The 14,737-nt window shown below is 33.4% G+C and overlaps 1 protein-coding gene across 4 annotated transcripts; it reads right to left on the bottom strand.

Annotated features, from left to right (window-relative positions):
• Nucleotides 1–463: 463 nt before the first annotated feature.
• LOC101268712 (dnaJ protein ERDJ2) lies at nucleotides 464–10,289 on the bottom strand. Of its 4 annotated transcripts, none has more exons than XM_010327632.4 (12): nucleotides 10,072–10,212; nucleotides 9,137–9,213; nucleotides 8,827–9,044; nucleotides 8,642–8,737; nucleotides 7,947–8,067; nucleotides 7,742–7,848; nucleotides 6,488–6,705; nucleotides 6,040–6,217; nucleotides 5,809–5,928; nucleotides 3,421–3,507; nucleotides 2,718–2,828; nucleotides 464–1,602 (listed from the first exon to the last, which is right to left on the bottom strand). In XM_010327632.4, exons 3-12 carry the CDS (start codon nucleotides 9,010–9,012, stop codon nucleotides 766–768), a joined length of 2,061 nt encoding a protein of 686 aa, XP_010325934.1. In that variant the 5' UTR covers nucleotides 9,013–9,044; nucleotides 9,137–9,213; nucleotides 10,072–10,212; the 3' UTR covers nucleotides 464–765. The 4 variants fall into 4 exon arrangements, with proteins under 4 accessions (XP_010325934.1, XP_010325933.1, XP_010325935.1 ...); XM_010327631.4 differs by having other exon boundaries at nucleotides 9,130–9,213; XM_010327633.4 differs by having other exon boundaries at nucleotides 9,142–9,213; nucleotides 10,072–10,209.
• Between the last annotated feature and the right edge of the window lie 4,448 nt (nucleotides 10,290–14,737).

Here is a 14,737-nt window from a genome sequence, read left to right on the forward strand (position 1 = left end):
CAAAAATAATGTCAAAATTTCTAATCATCAAAAATCAATGAACTATAGCAAAAAAATTGAAAAGTAGGAGTCCCACTTTTATTCTTAACTTCTTTTAAGTCATTTAAAAAAAAATTCAAAGTTACTTTCAACTTTCCCAAACATTCTCAAAAGCTAAAAGAATAAACTTGACCAACTTTTAAGCAGATTAAAAATGTCTTCTAATATTTTCTTTTTAGCAGATATACCCAGGCAGTTTATTAAAGCGGGTACATTGAGAACACTAACACAGTGTCGCTAGTGAGATCACCAGACCCAAGTACGAAAAATGTGAGTGAAAACCCCCACTAATTTTGGTTTACAATCAAATCAAAGTAAATTAAGCGTAAGCAGTCACCAAAAGAAAAGCAATTACTGTATAAACATGTAGCTTAAGCATGCGATAACAAGCAAAAATGAATGTCATAACGACAAGAACCATCTATAGTCGGACCAAAAAGGACTAATTTAAGCTCTATAAAGAGTACAATGCTATTATTCATGTCAAATTACAGTACTAACTGTTCTAAGTATATCAACGGAAGAAAGACGGTCCAAAGTATGTAAAGGAGGATAAAACACTATTAAATACTCTTCTTCTTACCTGCCTCTCCACGACCCCAGTTCCCCAAACGTTTGGAGTGAGAGGATGTTTTCTCACTGGTTTCGTCTTGTCTTCTCCCCGGAGAATTGGAATATCATGTCAACGGGGAAATTAGGAGAACAAAAACTAGCCAAGAAAGGAAGTTAGTCGGCTTCTGAACCAGATTCATCAGAACCTGAACTGTTGCCCTTGTTATGGGCAGAGCCATTGGCCACAGCTCCTTTACTCTTTGTTTCCTTTGTATCGTCTTCATCTTCGCTGTATTCACTTTCATAATCATCGAAATCCTCTTCTTCTTCTTCCTCGTCCTCCTCAATTCCATCCTCCATGGCAGGAGTCTCATCTGCTGCGAAACCACCTCTGGTTCCAGCTCTGCTACGTTTCATAACCTTTAACTTTATATTCGACTTTGCATCACAACCAATCCAAGAGTCACATAAGCAGAAAGAGCTCAAGTTGTAGTTCCCTTCAGCTGGAGCTTGGAACTTCCCCATTACCAGTCTTGAACCATTTTTCACTTTCTCAATTGCTTCTTTAACAGCAACATTTATTTCCCTTGCACTTGCACCAGACCCTTCCTTTGACTCCTGAATTGTTTTTGATACAGCAATTATCGATGTAGCTTCATCCATGAAACTAACCTTCTGAGAGAGCCACACATCATTCGAAAAGGAGTCCGCAAGCATCAGCCAGAAATTCTCCTCTTTGTCAAAAGGAAAATATGGACAATGTGGAAGGGCGCGTATCAAGCCACTACCACGGTTAAGAGTGACCCAAGCATGCATGGTAACGATGTCACCCTCTTGAATTCCCTCCTCACCTTCAGTCTCACATGTGATATCAATTGTCACTGAAGGCATCATTTCAAGAACCATCTCCACATCGTGGGATTCACCATTGGAGAACCCAGCAACTTGAGTCAGCAGATCAGCACGTTCATCCGGGGTCATGTCACGGAAGTCTTGAAATGTACGAACTTTCTGTCCATAGAAAAAAGCGTTAGGGATATTTAAAACAAAAGGCTTCACTTGACAAGCCTGCGCTAATTCTTCCTAATGAATACAAGCATGCTGCCACATGAAAGGGGGTAAAAAAAGAGGCTGCACACCATTCGCGTCACAGGTAAAGGAAGAAGCTGCATCAGTATGAATAGAAACATGGAAAATTAACACTCCAGGATAAATTAACCTGAAAGCCGCACAACCAATGTACATATTGAATTCATTAATTAGGACAGTCCACGATATACTTATGACTACAAGAGAAACACCACTAACATAAATATTCCAAGGTAATCCCAAAAGACCTCATAAAGTTATGATTTTCATGGTTCCATAAATGTGAATCAGGTTCACACCAGTTTCTCAGACTTTGCACAAGGAAATAAAGAAAGAAGAAACTGATTAGAGATGTCATTAAGACTTCACAGTGAAAGCATTCATTGCATAGACTAGCCACTGACACACTCAAAGCACATGTCAAACTTTAACTATTGAAAGAATAAATTTGTAACATGCTAAAAGTGTAACAGTAAACTCAAAATTGTCAAAACACCACTTGATCAAAAAAAGAAGCAGAGCATCTTTCATGATACCGAGGAGTCATGAAAGTAACCACCATACAGCTAAGTGCATCAATCAAAACATTCAACCATTATTAAGTTTAAATTAAATTTTCCTGATAAATATTATTGGAGAGTAAAAATTATTGCAGACAAAATATTTGGATAAACCGAAGTACTATCTTAAGAACACTGTATAGAGACAAGTTCAGATAAGCAGCTACAACTAACAATCCTCTGTAATGGAAAATCAACATCCTGTACACTCAAAGTCTGTTGTTTTATTCTTTATTAATCTCAACACATTTTGGATCGTCTCTACTCAAGACCTCTTTTTGAGTTATGTCAACGGGACTAACTATAGAATTCAACGAAAATTTAAAACCATAAGAAGGCAAAAACTTCCCAAACACCACCAACAAACCAATCAGAGATGCAATATAGATGATTAACAACAAACTCCATTCCAACATTCAATAAGAAGCAGATGTGATTAGGAAATTTGAGGTAGAGATGAAAAGCAATAATTGCAACCTTTCTTGCTATCTTTTTAACGACAGCCTCGCTAAAGTGTGGCAGCTGCAAAAATGGTGCATACCCTTCACTGGATCCACCTGCTGCTTTCCTTGCGCTGAGAGGTACTGCCTGAATCAATAACAGTTAAGTGCGTTAGAAATGAGAGTAGGAAAGAAAAACAATGCCAGCTTTGTAAGTAAATGAATTTGAGTAGTTCATTGGACTTCCTAGGTCCTAAACTTTTTTAGAAGGGATGAAAACAGCCTCCGACTCCCAAACAAATAGCTGTCAGAAGTTAAAATTTTGTGCATAAAATCCTCATCGAAACAACTGAGAAATAAAATGAATGCTGACAAGAAATTGACCTTATTATCTTAATGCATGAAACTCAACAATATTTGACACTAAACAAGAATTTGCAATGATGCCCATATGAATATGTATCCATAATTATGTCTATAGATAATATGATTGAATACTTTAAGCAGAAAAACATAGAGCCATTAGAGGATGATCACAGTCAAAATCATGGTTAAGGTACACCAGATGATATCCCACAATTTATCACAAAATTTAATTTTCTTGCATTCTGCTGGAATAGGGAAAAAGAGAAGAAAACGATAAGAAATATGCTGATAAGACGGGTAAGCACAGTTGCACATAATGCTGTAGAAACTAGTGATAATCTTTCAGAAGAGTACTGGTCTCTAGAAAAACTAACTTGAACAATACTCTGAGACAGTTCCACCACTCCTATTGCAGGTCTTAGCCATCCATGCCCCACTGGAGGACGTGGAATAATAGCCATCTGCATGCAACAACACAAACTCCCTCCATTACCATAGAAACTCATATTATGTTAAGCAACAAAAAATACAGGACATATGGACTTGATATAGATTAAAAGAACAGAGCACAAGAAGAATGAAAAGCTGAACAGTCTTATCCATGTCATATAACGCCATTGGCGCTCCCCTTTCCCAAGCCCAGCTCAAAGAAAAACATAATAAATTGGATGTCTCTGAACGATCCAATACCAAGCCACTGTTTAGACTATTTACGGGACATTGCTTGTGTGTTACTTCATTACCTAGACATTATGTATTGCCATATCTTCACAATTTTAGAATGTGCCTACTTTTTTGACATAGTAGTACATTATTCTCATTTCCCTCCCTCCGTCTTCTTTCTCCTATTTCATACTATGTGTGTTATTTTACTTATAGTTAATTATGCTCCAGACATTTGCTGATATATTATGCTTACTTCATACAGTAACAAGAGTAATACTGAAATGAATCAAGTTGGTCCTAAAACCCAGTGTAGACGTTACCAAATTTGAAAGGGCTTCAACAATATGTCCAATAGTCCCCTGAACATCAGGTCCATTATATGATGTTGAAGAAGTGCATTTCTTTTACAAAATGATGCTGAAGAAGTGCATTAACTCACATGATTGAAGTTAAATCCAATTTAATTCAGAACTAGACTTAGCTATTAGTATTAGCATCTGGTTTCGTATTATACTAGTGGTGGCAAATGAGCGAGTTAAAAATGGGTTTAGAAAAAAACAGGTCCTAATCCAACATGCCCATACTTAAGCGAGTAAAAATGGGACCTTATTTTGGTTCAAACAAATGAGTGTGATCCATTTTATATATAGCGGTTATGGGAACTTCTATAAAATTTTATACATTATCAAACGTGAAAGTGATGAAACTAACAATTACTCTTGTAAATAAAGATACTTGATAACACCATTGAATCAGTGGATTTAAAAAGAGGTAGGTTAGTTACAAACTTCTTAATTTGATGCGAGGAATTTTTTTGGATTATTTCACATATTTGGTCTTTTCATAAATGATACTTCTATGTGATATATAATTAACTCTATCACATTGGAAGCTTATTTAAGATCATAAATACCTTGGTACGCAATCTCATAGCTAGCTTTTTAAGTTTTTTCCTTTCTAGTCAGACCAAGTCTTCTGTTTAAACTATCTCACAGTATATTTCTATAGAACACCATTGATGTTGTATAGCGATATATTCTAGTTATTTCCGTACAAAAAGGAAGGTTGGGTGCTTGTGGGGCGCGGCCATCCGGCCTCGAATAGGAGGGGGCAACGCTCTGGATCCTCCCTGCTTGCAGAAATGAATGGATCAGAAAGGAGCTTGGTTCTCTATTTCCGGGCGGTCCCTTTTCAATCCATGATAACTATCACGAAATATTGAATCCTCATCCTAATCTAGATAGTCCTCCACTTCGAGTCGAATAGTGTACTGGGTCGTATCAGACCAGATAGATCTGTTGAGTGAGAGAAAGGGAGAAAGGAGAAGGGGAACTTCAACTAAGAAGGAAGAAGAGGAGGAAAAAAAATGTATGTATGTAATTGTGATGATGAGAGTGTAGTGTTATATATTTATAGGAGTAGAGTGAGTACTGATCTGATAAAGAAAAAGGTGGGGGAAGGGGAATGGTTGCATATGGTGACAGATTTGGCTGAGCAGAGTGAGTGCCACTAGCTGTTTAATTTGTTTGTATGTATCTGCTCTACCCCCCACCCATGTATATGTTTTCAAATTAACTTCTCATTTTTCTTAATCCTACAGCCGAAACAAAAATGCATTAAAACCCAATCCGCAGAACAAGTGACACCAATCTGGTTACCAACTCGTTCCTGCTGCTCCTACAAGTCAAGAAAATAATGCCAGATATGCCAAGGAAAAAAACACTCACGGGGTTTAGTTCGAACTGGAAGAAACCTTGCATTATATATATAAATATATATGCATCTTTGCTAACTAGTTAATACCATGAACCTCTTCTTTCGGTAAGATCAGTCAGCTATATCATAAACATTTAGATCAATAACCATTTTAAAGATAATAACATAATGATTTTCCCCTTTAACCCTTTTTCTAAAACAGCTCGTCATCCTATAAATATTTCCCAACTTGTTAGTGAAAATTTTCCTTTTCTAATGAGTCAGTTACCACCTATACCATGCAAGCAGTAAATGAAAAGCAACGCTACCAATAACCTTATCAAAAAGAAACCAAGCACTGACAGTAGTAATAGGACTACAAACAGAAAGAATGGTGATACCTTCATCAATTCTTCCAGAAGCCGAGGTGCAAGTTCAAGCACACGTCTGAAATCACGCTGTAAAGTTGGAGACAAGGCTGCCGTCTCACGTGTCAATTGTGTTTGAAGCAACAATTCAGTCTGCGAGCAGAAAAGTACTTCTAGCCATATTTTCTTTTCACCAAAAAAAAAAACGAGGACAGTTTTGACAAGGCCTTTTGACCTTGGAAAAAGAGGAGAGACCACTCATACCTTTACTAAAGCAGGATGCTGCTTCCAAAATTTAGCCTGTTCTTGGCGAATATTCTTAAGATCCAGATTTAGCTCACTTCTAACCAGGACAAACAGTCTCTGCAGAGGTTCTTCGTCAGACCGACGAACAGGAATATCCATGAATTCAGAAGCCTTAATGAAAACATCCATGACCTTGCTGCATCATTGAAGCAACATTAGAAGAGACAGAATGGAGTAAATAAAGGCAACATCATCCAGAAAAGCAACGACTACTGCATAGTTGAAGGGAAGAGAGAATTATTTGATTCAAGAAGATAAACTAGAAACCAAAACATGGCTATGCAACCATTACATTTCGACAACATTTCAGCGAGAAAATGTGATTTTCAATATTATGAAGCTATCTACAAACTTAAATGTGTATGTCCTCAAATAGAAAGCAAAATAGACTATTTTTCTCACATACCTTGGAGCTAAAGAAGGTTTCATTAAGTGGTAATATGCTGCTAATGTCGAGTGCATGACGTAGTTTCCAGTATATTTTGATGACCTAGACAAGTATATAACAGAAACTGTCAAGGGCAGAATTATACAGACTCCAACAATTCCAAGCAACAGTATTCCTTCAGATGCTCCATCAATGTTGAGAAGGAACTGCGGGAGGGCAATGCCCATTTGAAGCCCCTGTAGGAAACACAAAAAGAGAAAAAAAGATTTATTAAAAATGAGTACATTCCTCACAAATGAAGAGATCATGTCTCGGACAAAAAGCAGAATGATGCGATGTGGCATTTCATGTCCTCCGACCCCCAAATCCACATGACGATGATCATGTGGGGACCCACATAGAACCTTGTGGGTGCTCGACCACCCATTGAACTCGGCGTGAAATACATATACGTATAATAGAAATACTGTGAAACCTAGAAATTAATTAGTAAGCACTCAGAAATAACTGTTGGATGTGCCTCCTTGGTTAGCAGCCAGGTGCGGAAGTAGCGGTACCACAGGTCGTGTGCTCGATTCTCCAGAAGTAGATCTTTTTTCTATTGCAATTTTCTTCCCCTAATTCTAGATTTATAGTTTATTTTTGCTGACTTACCAAAGAAAGAGAAAAATCGGCATTCAAAAGACTTCAATAAACCTTCTTAAGACTTGAATAGTTTCTAAAACAATATTTGCAACTGAGAAGTTCAGAATTAGCAAGAATAGTCTCTCTGGAAAAAAAATAGTCTTATTTATTTCAATTTCAAAATATGGAAAAAATCTTTTGAGTACAATCGTAATTTGTGCCGAAGATTCCGCCGCCGTGGTTTGTAGCCACATACTCTTTTAACTTTTTGAACTACATGTTCCACCCACTCTCCAAGGAATTGCAAATTTTCTCATCCAAACAACATAATAAATGACTTTTATAAATTTCTAAAGTTGTTTAATTCACTATGTAAAGCTCAAGATATTCGCAAGAGCAAGCAATGTTATTAATACTCATTTTAATTTCAAACTACGAGAAGTCATAGAGTACAATTACAATTTGTGACTTGATGTTTCTTTTGTGATGGTAATATTAAACATAAATTTCTCATTTTTTTCACGATTGCGTTCAAATAGTTCTTGCACTTATACTAAGTGAACTTAATGATTCTATGTTTAAAAAGGTGAAGCACCCACGACCTTCAGATCTTGGATCCACCACTGACGATGATAGAAGTGGAATTACCTGCCGTCCATCGGGATGGCCATATTTTTCAAAATTTTCCCTAGATATCGGATCCGTTAGAGCCTGATAAGCCTTTGAGATGAACTCAACAAAGTATGAGTGTGCCTCTGCAATATAAGAGATAAATAGTCATGGCCAAGTGGCTGCAAATATAGCTCATCACAGTAATACCTAGATATGAACACATGATAGCTGTGTGTTCAACCTGGATCTGGATTTTTATCGGGATGATACTGAATGGAAAGTCTCCGATACGCCTTCTTTATTTCAGAGTCAGAAGCTCCATGTTCCAGTCCAAGGATACTGAATGGCTCAAATATTTGGACCTACAGAATAAAATGTTTAAACTATGTACAATTGAAATCCAAGAGGCCAGTGTGAAGGTTGATAAAGTGGTGCTCATAATAATGCATTCTTAGGACCAATGGAACTTGAACTTATTTTATATATATATATATATATATAAAACTATATATAACCATGAGAATTTGACATCACTAAAAGAATACCTCATTGCTTGTGTAAGTAACACATTTATGATGTGTGAATTCGAAGAATTAACAAAAATGACCTACGGAGACAAACACTAAGAAATTTAAGAACACAAGTGATGTACTGTTGAAGACAGCACTAGATTTAAGAACATGCAAACAATCATTTATAAAATAAAACCAAATTAAGTCCCATTCAAAGGTAGCTTAAAAGCACAAGAACACCTAAACTCTGATAAATTTGCACATATAGACGAAAAAACATATCACATTTTCTGCAAATATTAGTACCAATATTATCTTTTTTTCAACTTAAGGAGTTCTTGGAAAGGGGCCGCCACACGCTTGCATTACCAACAAAAACATGGACATCAAGTTTAAGAAGAAGAACCAGACAAACAGCAATTACCTCAGTGCTGATATGCTTGATGTAATACACTAGAACAGCCATGACGACCCACAGAAGTACAAGGGTCAGATTACTGTATGTTGAGAAGTTTGAAATCTGAAAATCAGAAGTAAAATTATATAAATCCGATTACAGAATTCAACTTCAATATTAAAACCCAGAAACTAGGGTATGCAGAAACTTGCCCGCCTGAATATTGATTTGTGATACTTCCCCGACCGAACACAGACTGAACACTGGCAGTTGATTTTGGCAGCCTTTTTCTTGAAAGCACCAAATAAATTGACTATAGTATAAGGTACTAATGGCAAAGCCATTAAAGTCAAGACAAAGATGGGGAAAAGTGCGCTGTTCTCTTCAGAAGCCCCCATATTGAATTTTTCTTAGAATCTAGCAGACACTCCTGAAATGGTGATTCTTATTAGAGTACAATACATCCAAAATGGGCTCGAACCAGCCTTAATATATAATTTCGAAAATTCATTAACTTCGAACCAAACTTTCTCAAACTCTGCCTTATATCATGACAAGTTCAGCTAAGTTGAGCTAAGCTTGATATACTTCTGAAATGCCTGTTTCGATTGAGCATAACTCGTCAAATATAAGATCATGACAGCATCCAACTCAAGGACAAAACAGTAGTTCAAAACTGCAGAACAACATTAACTACAAAAATGTACATATTGGTTCAACTTCAAGTATTTTCATCATGAAAAGTTCAGCAGAACTACGCTGAGTGCAATTCTGATCCATCATAAACAAGCTAGCAAGATGTTAACAAATTGCAGAAGTTCCCTATCTACTTCCAATAAATTATTTGTTCCAAGCACCCAAGGCTGTAACCTAGTTGTCAATGAGCTGAGTTGAGAAGTTCGAGGTCTCAAGTTCAAACCACAACACACAAAAAAACACCAAGTGACTTCTTTTCTCCTGTCTTAGCTTTGGTTAGACAAAGTTTACTGACACTTATTGCATGTAAGAGGTGGTAGATACACCATGGAATTAACCTAGGTGCGCACAAGCTGGCCAGACACCACGGCTACCAAAGAATTAAATAAATTGTCTATTCGAACTTTATGGACACTTATACCATTCACCAAATGAGCTAAAAAAAAAAAACGTACTACAAATACTCCTGAATATGATGAACCTCCAATTCAACGGAAAAAACTATTATTCAAATTTAACCTAAATTGAACAGAAATTTACAAATTCACGCCTATTTACGTTTCCAACTTCATCAATCCTACTAACGAAAAATAGCTCGATATCAAAGATCAATTCATCAGTTTAATATACATTTGAATAAAAATATCATGTATTTGTTTGACCTAGCAAACTGCATCAAAATAGAAACGAAAGGCTACTCCTATTTGTTTGCCCTACCAAAACTGAATCATATATAAACGGAAACGAAGGAATTGACTCACCGTGAATGCAGATCGCCAATGTTGTAAGTCGACAGAAGTTCGCCGGAGATAATCCCACGGTCGCCGGAGTAGCGCAAAATCGTGAAGCAGCTACCGGGCCGATTTAGGCGGCTTAAAATTGAGCAAATTTAGATCGGCTCCACTTTGCTTTCAACTGAAGTACTCCGTATATCAAATTTTGTGTTATTTGCTATTATAACCTCAGAGTTACCTTTATTATTCAATTTATCTCAAAATATTCCTTATATATGTTTTGACCCCAAAACTATAAATATTACTCGCTTAATGACTCGTGTTATGTTAAACTTGTATATTACGTTATTTTAATAGTAACATCGACCACCTATGAGTTATGACCATTAATAATTTGAGTAGAAAAAATATATGCGTTCATATTACTATATAGTTTTAATATATCTTATATAAAATATAAAATTAAAAATATATTACTAAATTAATTGACCTTCTAAAAAATCTAATTCTAAACTCTTCTTTTTTTTATAAAAAGTAAGAAATACATATTTTAATTGATTTAAAATTAAATAGATAAAGTTATATATTACGAGAGGTGAAATTAAAAATATTTAAATAATTAAAGGACCAGAGATGTTATTATTCCTAAAATTGTTGCATGTATATGTTAATTTTTTGGAACATTAAAGTTTGTTAATTTTGACCAATATGATAAGTCTCATTCCAATTGGTATATTGACTTCATCAGACCAATTACATGCTTACACATCATCTATTTGAGGTGGCTTATAAAATTAGTAAAGTTATTGGTAATTAATGGTAAATTCTTTTTTTAAAAAAAATACACCATATAATAGTAGGTATGTCTAATTAGTTGTTAAATTTTTTTCTTTTGCTTATTTAAATTGGCATATGAATAATTATTTTATCTATTATATCTTAATTAAATTAATTTTGAAAAAATAAAATTGACAAACGTATCATGTCAATTATTATTCTTTTAAGTTTTACATTTAAAAATATACAAGTAATTAAAAACAAATAAAGATTTATTTATAATATTTGTGGGAATCATTTTCCGGGTAATTATTTAGCAATTGATTAGCTTTTTATTTCTCTGGTTATTTATGAACTATTTAGATTACGGTCTAAAAAAATTTGCATAATTTGAGATTTTATGAGAAAACTATATGATAACGGTCCAGACTATTTTATCTTTAATTGTTTCGATTTGAAATTCTTGAGAATAAAAAAATACGATAAAAATTATCATCTTGATAAATAAATTTTACAATTTTCGAATTCAAATTCAATCAATCAAATTATATCAAATAGATAAATTAAACATGTTTGTGTGGATTCAATATATATGATCAAAGTGTTCCATTTATTACCTTTATAAAAAAGATTCACTCATTTAACTCAAATGATATGAACGTAATTGGCATATTATAACACGATCGATGCAAAGGTACCATCACATAAAGGACCATGTATTTTGTTTTCATGATTTAGATATCTTATATTAAAGTATCAATAACTTTGTATAAATATAATGTATTTTTGTATATTAAATAAGGTACAAAAAGAGAATAAATTTAAATTAATGGCCCAACTCAAAAACATTTTTGAATAAATTAATGGACCAATTCAAATAGCACGTTTTAAAACGAGCAACTCTCACATATAATAAACATAAAATTCATATTTATATATTACAGAAAGTTTGAATAATTGTGTTCTATAACAAATATATATATATATATATATATATATATATATATAATTCGCTATACATATATAATTGAAGTGAATTGTATAAAACGAGAAAGAGATAAAATGTATACATTAAGATTAATTAGTTTAGTGTAGTAATGTTAATTTAAAGTTAAATCAAACATAATTTGGGTTAACCTGGATAGTCCGGGTTCACAAAGTAAGCCCACAAGTCCATGGCCAATAGGGTGTTACTTCATCGAAAATGTCAAGCTCATAGAATGTGACAAGTAAGGAACTGATTCACCCTTAATCAAAAGTTTTGATCCGAATATGAGGTATGAAATTTTTGTTGTTGAGAGCACCACCTTTAAATAGCTTTATAGTGCGCGATCTTTTGAATTTGTATAAAACGAGAAAGAGAGAAAGGCAAAAGAGACTTGGGCAGATAAATATTTGTATTGTATAATTATAAGTGTATAAGACGCTTATATACAATTTGAATTTGTATAAAATGAGAAAGAGAGAAACGCAAAAAAGACTTGGTTAGGAAATATACAATTGAATCGAATTGTACAAAACGAAAAAGAGAGAAATTATATACAATTTGAATTTGTATAAAACGAGAAAGAGAGAAAGGCAAAAGAAACAGGCCAGGGGAGTATTTTTATTGTATAATTACAAGTGTATAGGACTAAAATATATATATTTGCATGTATATATACATTTTTCTCTCGCTTTATAGAAATAGAAACACAATTTATACATTTCATTTCTGTTTGTATAAGCGAGAGAGGCGAGGATGGCGAGCGAGATCAGGGAGAGTGTCAAGCGAGATCTGGGTGAGGGAACAGAATTATATATATTTGTACAATTTCCTCCCGCTTTATACAAATACAAACGCGTTTCATACGTTTGTTTTTTTATAAAAAGTGAGAGAGGCGAGCGAGATTGCCACCAAACGAAAGTGGCGAGCGAGATTCCACCAAGGATTGTGGCGCAAAAAGCTATAGTTTGTTATAGGGTACAATTAACTCAAAGTATATTTGTAGCATTTTATTTGAATTAATAATTTGCTATTATATATAATTTTCTCTTTTAAAAATAGGCCCAACTCAATAACATTTTTCCAGTTTCATACCATTTTAATTGAAGTCTAAAAATTTATAACTTAAACCATAAATATGAATTTGCCTTTGGTGTAGGGAATGTTTCACCTATCAATTATTTTTTTTACGTGAATATGAATAAGTCAACTTCGAAAAAAGTATCAGATAACGCATAAAATATGCATGTCAACTTGATCAATATACATAAACACCATATAGAGAGAGTATAAGTGTAAATATTAAGATTTTGTGAAACTTTACAAGATGCAGTCAAATATGCATGTCAACATTTAGATCTCCAGGTAGCACTTTTAGTGACGAGAAAAAAATAAAATGAAACAAGTATAAGTAGCAAAAATATAGATAGAGGGTAAACTTCGATTTTTATTTATTGATGAGATAATTATTTGATTCGTACCTCGATTTGTGCATTTCATTCTCTTCATGTTATCATATCATATAGCAAAAGAAAGTGTCTAACATTGACTTGCTCATACTAAATGATGATTATATTAAATTGATTGATATATGACATATATTAGTATATAGACATTTATCACTTAATTATAAACAATGTATTTATTTTTTTACATCACTAAATTATTTCATCAGAATAAATTTAAATTAATTAATTCGGATAAACAAAATTGGCAAATACCCCATCACAAGTTTGGATTAGTAAAATGAGTTTTGATTTAATAGCAAAGCCAAAGTTTATACTTTTCAACTCATTCAAGTGACATTTAAAATCAAGATATTTATTGACATCTTTTTAAAGTATAAGTGTATATGATGACAAATTAATAGAACTAAAAGAATATCCCATCAAAATGCTTTACAATAGAAATACTCTTAACTTTTAGTAGACATTTTCAAAACTTAAAAATAATATTTAAAAATTCAAATTATGTTTAGTTTTATAAAATATAAAATAGAATTGCTTTTGAATTGTGAATAATTTAAAATGAAAATACTTTTTTTTGACATTTTAAAAAATTCTGATTTCAAAGCTTTTGCTCAATCTTTAACTACAAATTTTAAATATTATGCAACTTAAATATGAATATTAGTTTGTGATTCCAATAGAGATATTGTACATTAAAGATAGAAATAAATAAATAAAAAAGAAAAATACAACAATTCAAGATGAGCGGTAACTGGCAAGTAATATTCATTGTCAATTGAAGGTCTCTAGTTTAAGCTTTGAAAACTGATTCACATGTGATAGCAATCAATTTATTTCCCCAAGTTAAAAATGAACCGCCCAAATTCAGATTAATCCAACTTTAAAATGGTTTTACCCGATATCGAATATCTCAAAGTTCAAGTTTCAACAAACACACAATAACATTCGATGATTTCTTTTCACGTGTTTGAGTCTTGATGGTCACAGTCAGTCAATACACATAACAATCATTACATAAATCGACACATAATCGATCTAAAACAATCTCTTTACTTCTCATAAAATAGAAATAAACTCTACTCATATCAAATTCTCATAAACTGACTTGAACACGATTATTTTTATATAAAGGAATAATGCCACTAAGATGCACAAAAAGATCATAGTGTAAAACTTAAAAACCCCACAAGATAGAAAAAGACAGCTAATCACTTGCACATGGACTTACATTAGTAGCCTTTCATTTCTCATCTTTTTTCTTTTTGAAGATTCAATAATATTATCATTTCATACAATTTTTTTTATATGGGTCCATTTGGCTCTATAGAACTCCACCTTTTTAATGGAAAAAAATAAATAAATATAAGTTTAACGATGGAGAAATTTTTGTGTGGGACCCATATACACCAATCTCCATGCAACCCATCACTATATATTTGGAAGTTTCCACAAAATATGGACT

This window comes from Solanum lycopersicum, chromosome 9, assembly GCF_036512215.1.
Source record: "Solanum lycopersicum chromosome 9, SLM_r2.1".
Classification (NCBI taxonomy): Eukaryota; Viridiplantae; Streptophyta; class Magnoliopsida; order Solanales; family Solanaceae; genus Solanum; species Solanum lycopersicum.

Excerpts from the sequence above, each read along its gene's own strand:
- LOC101268712 (XM_004246514.5), bottom strand. The coding sequence starts at position 9,012 with ATGGGGGCTTCTGAAGAGAACAGCGCACTTTTCCCCATCTTTGTCTTG. Across the intron at positions 8,738-8,826 it reads ACAAATCAATATTCAGGCGG|ATTTCAAACTTCTCAACATA; the intron begins GCAAGTTTCTGC and ends TCTGATTTTCAG. Across the intron at positions 1,603-2,717 it reads TTAAAAAGATAGCAAGAAAG|AAAGTTCGTACATTTCAAGA; the intron begins GTTGCAATTATT and ends TTCTATGGACAG.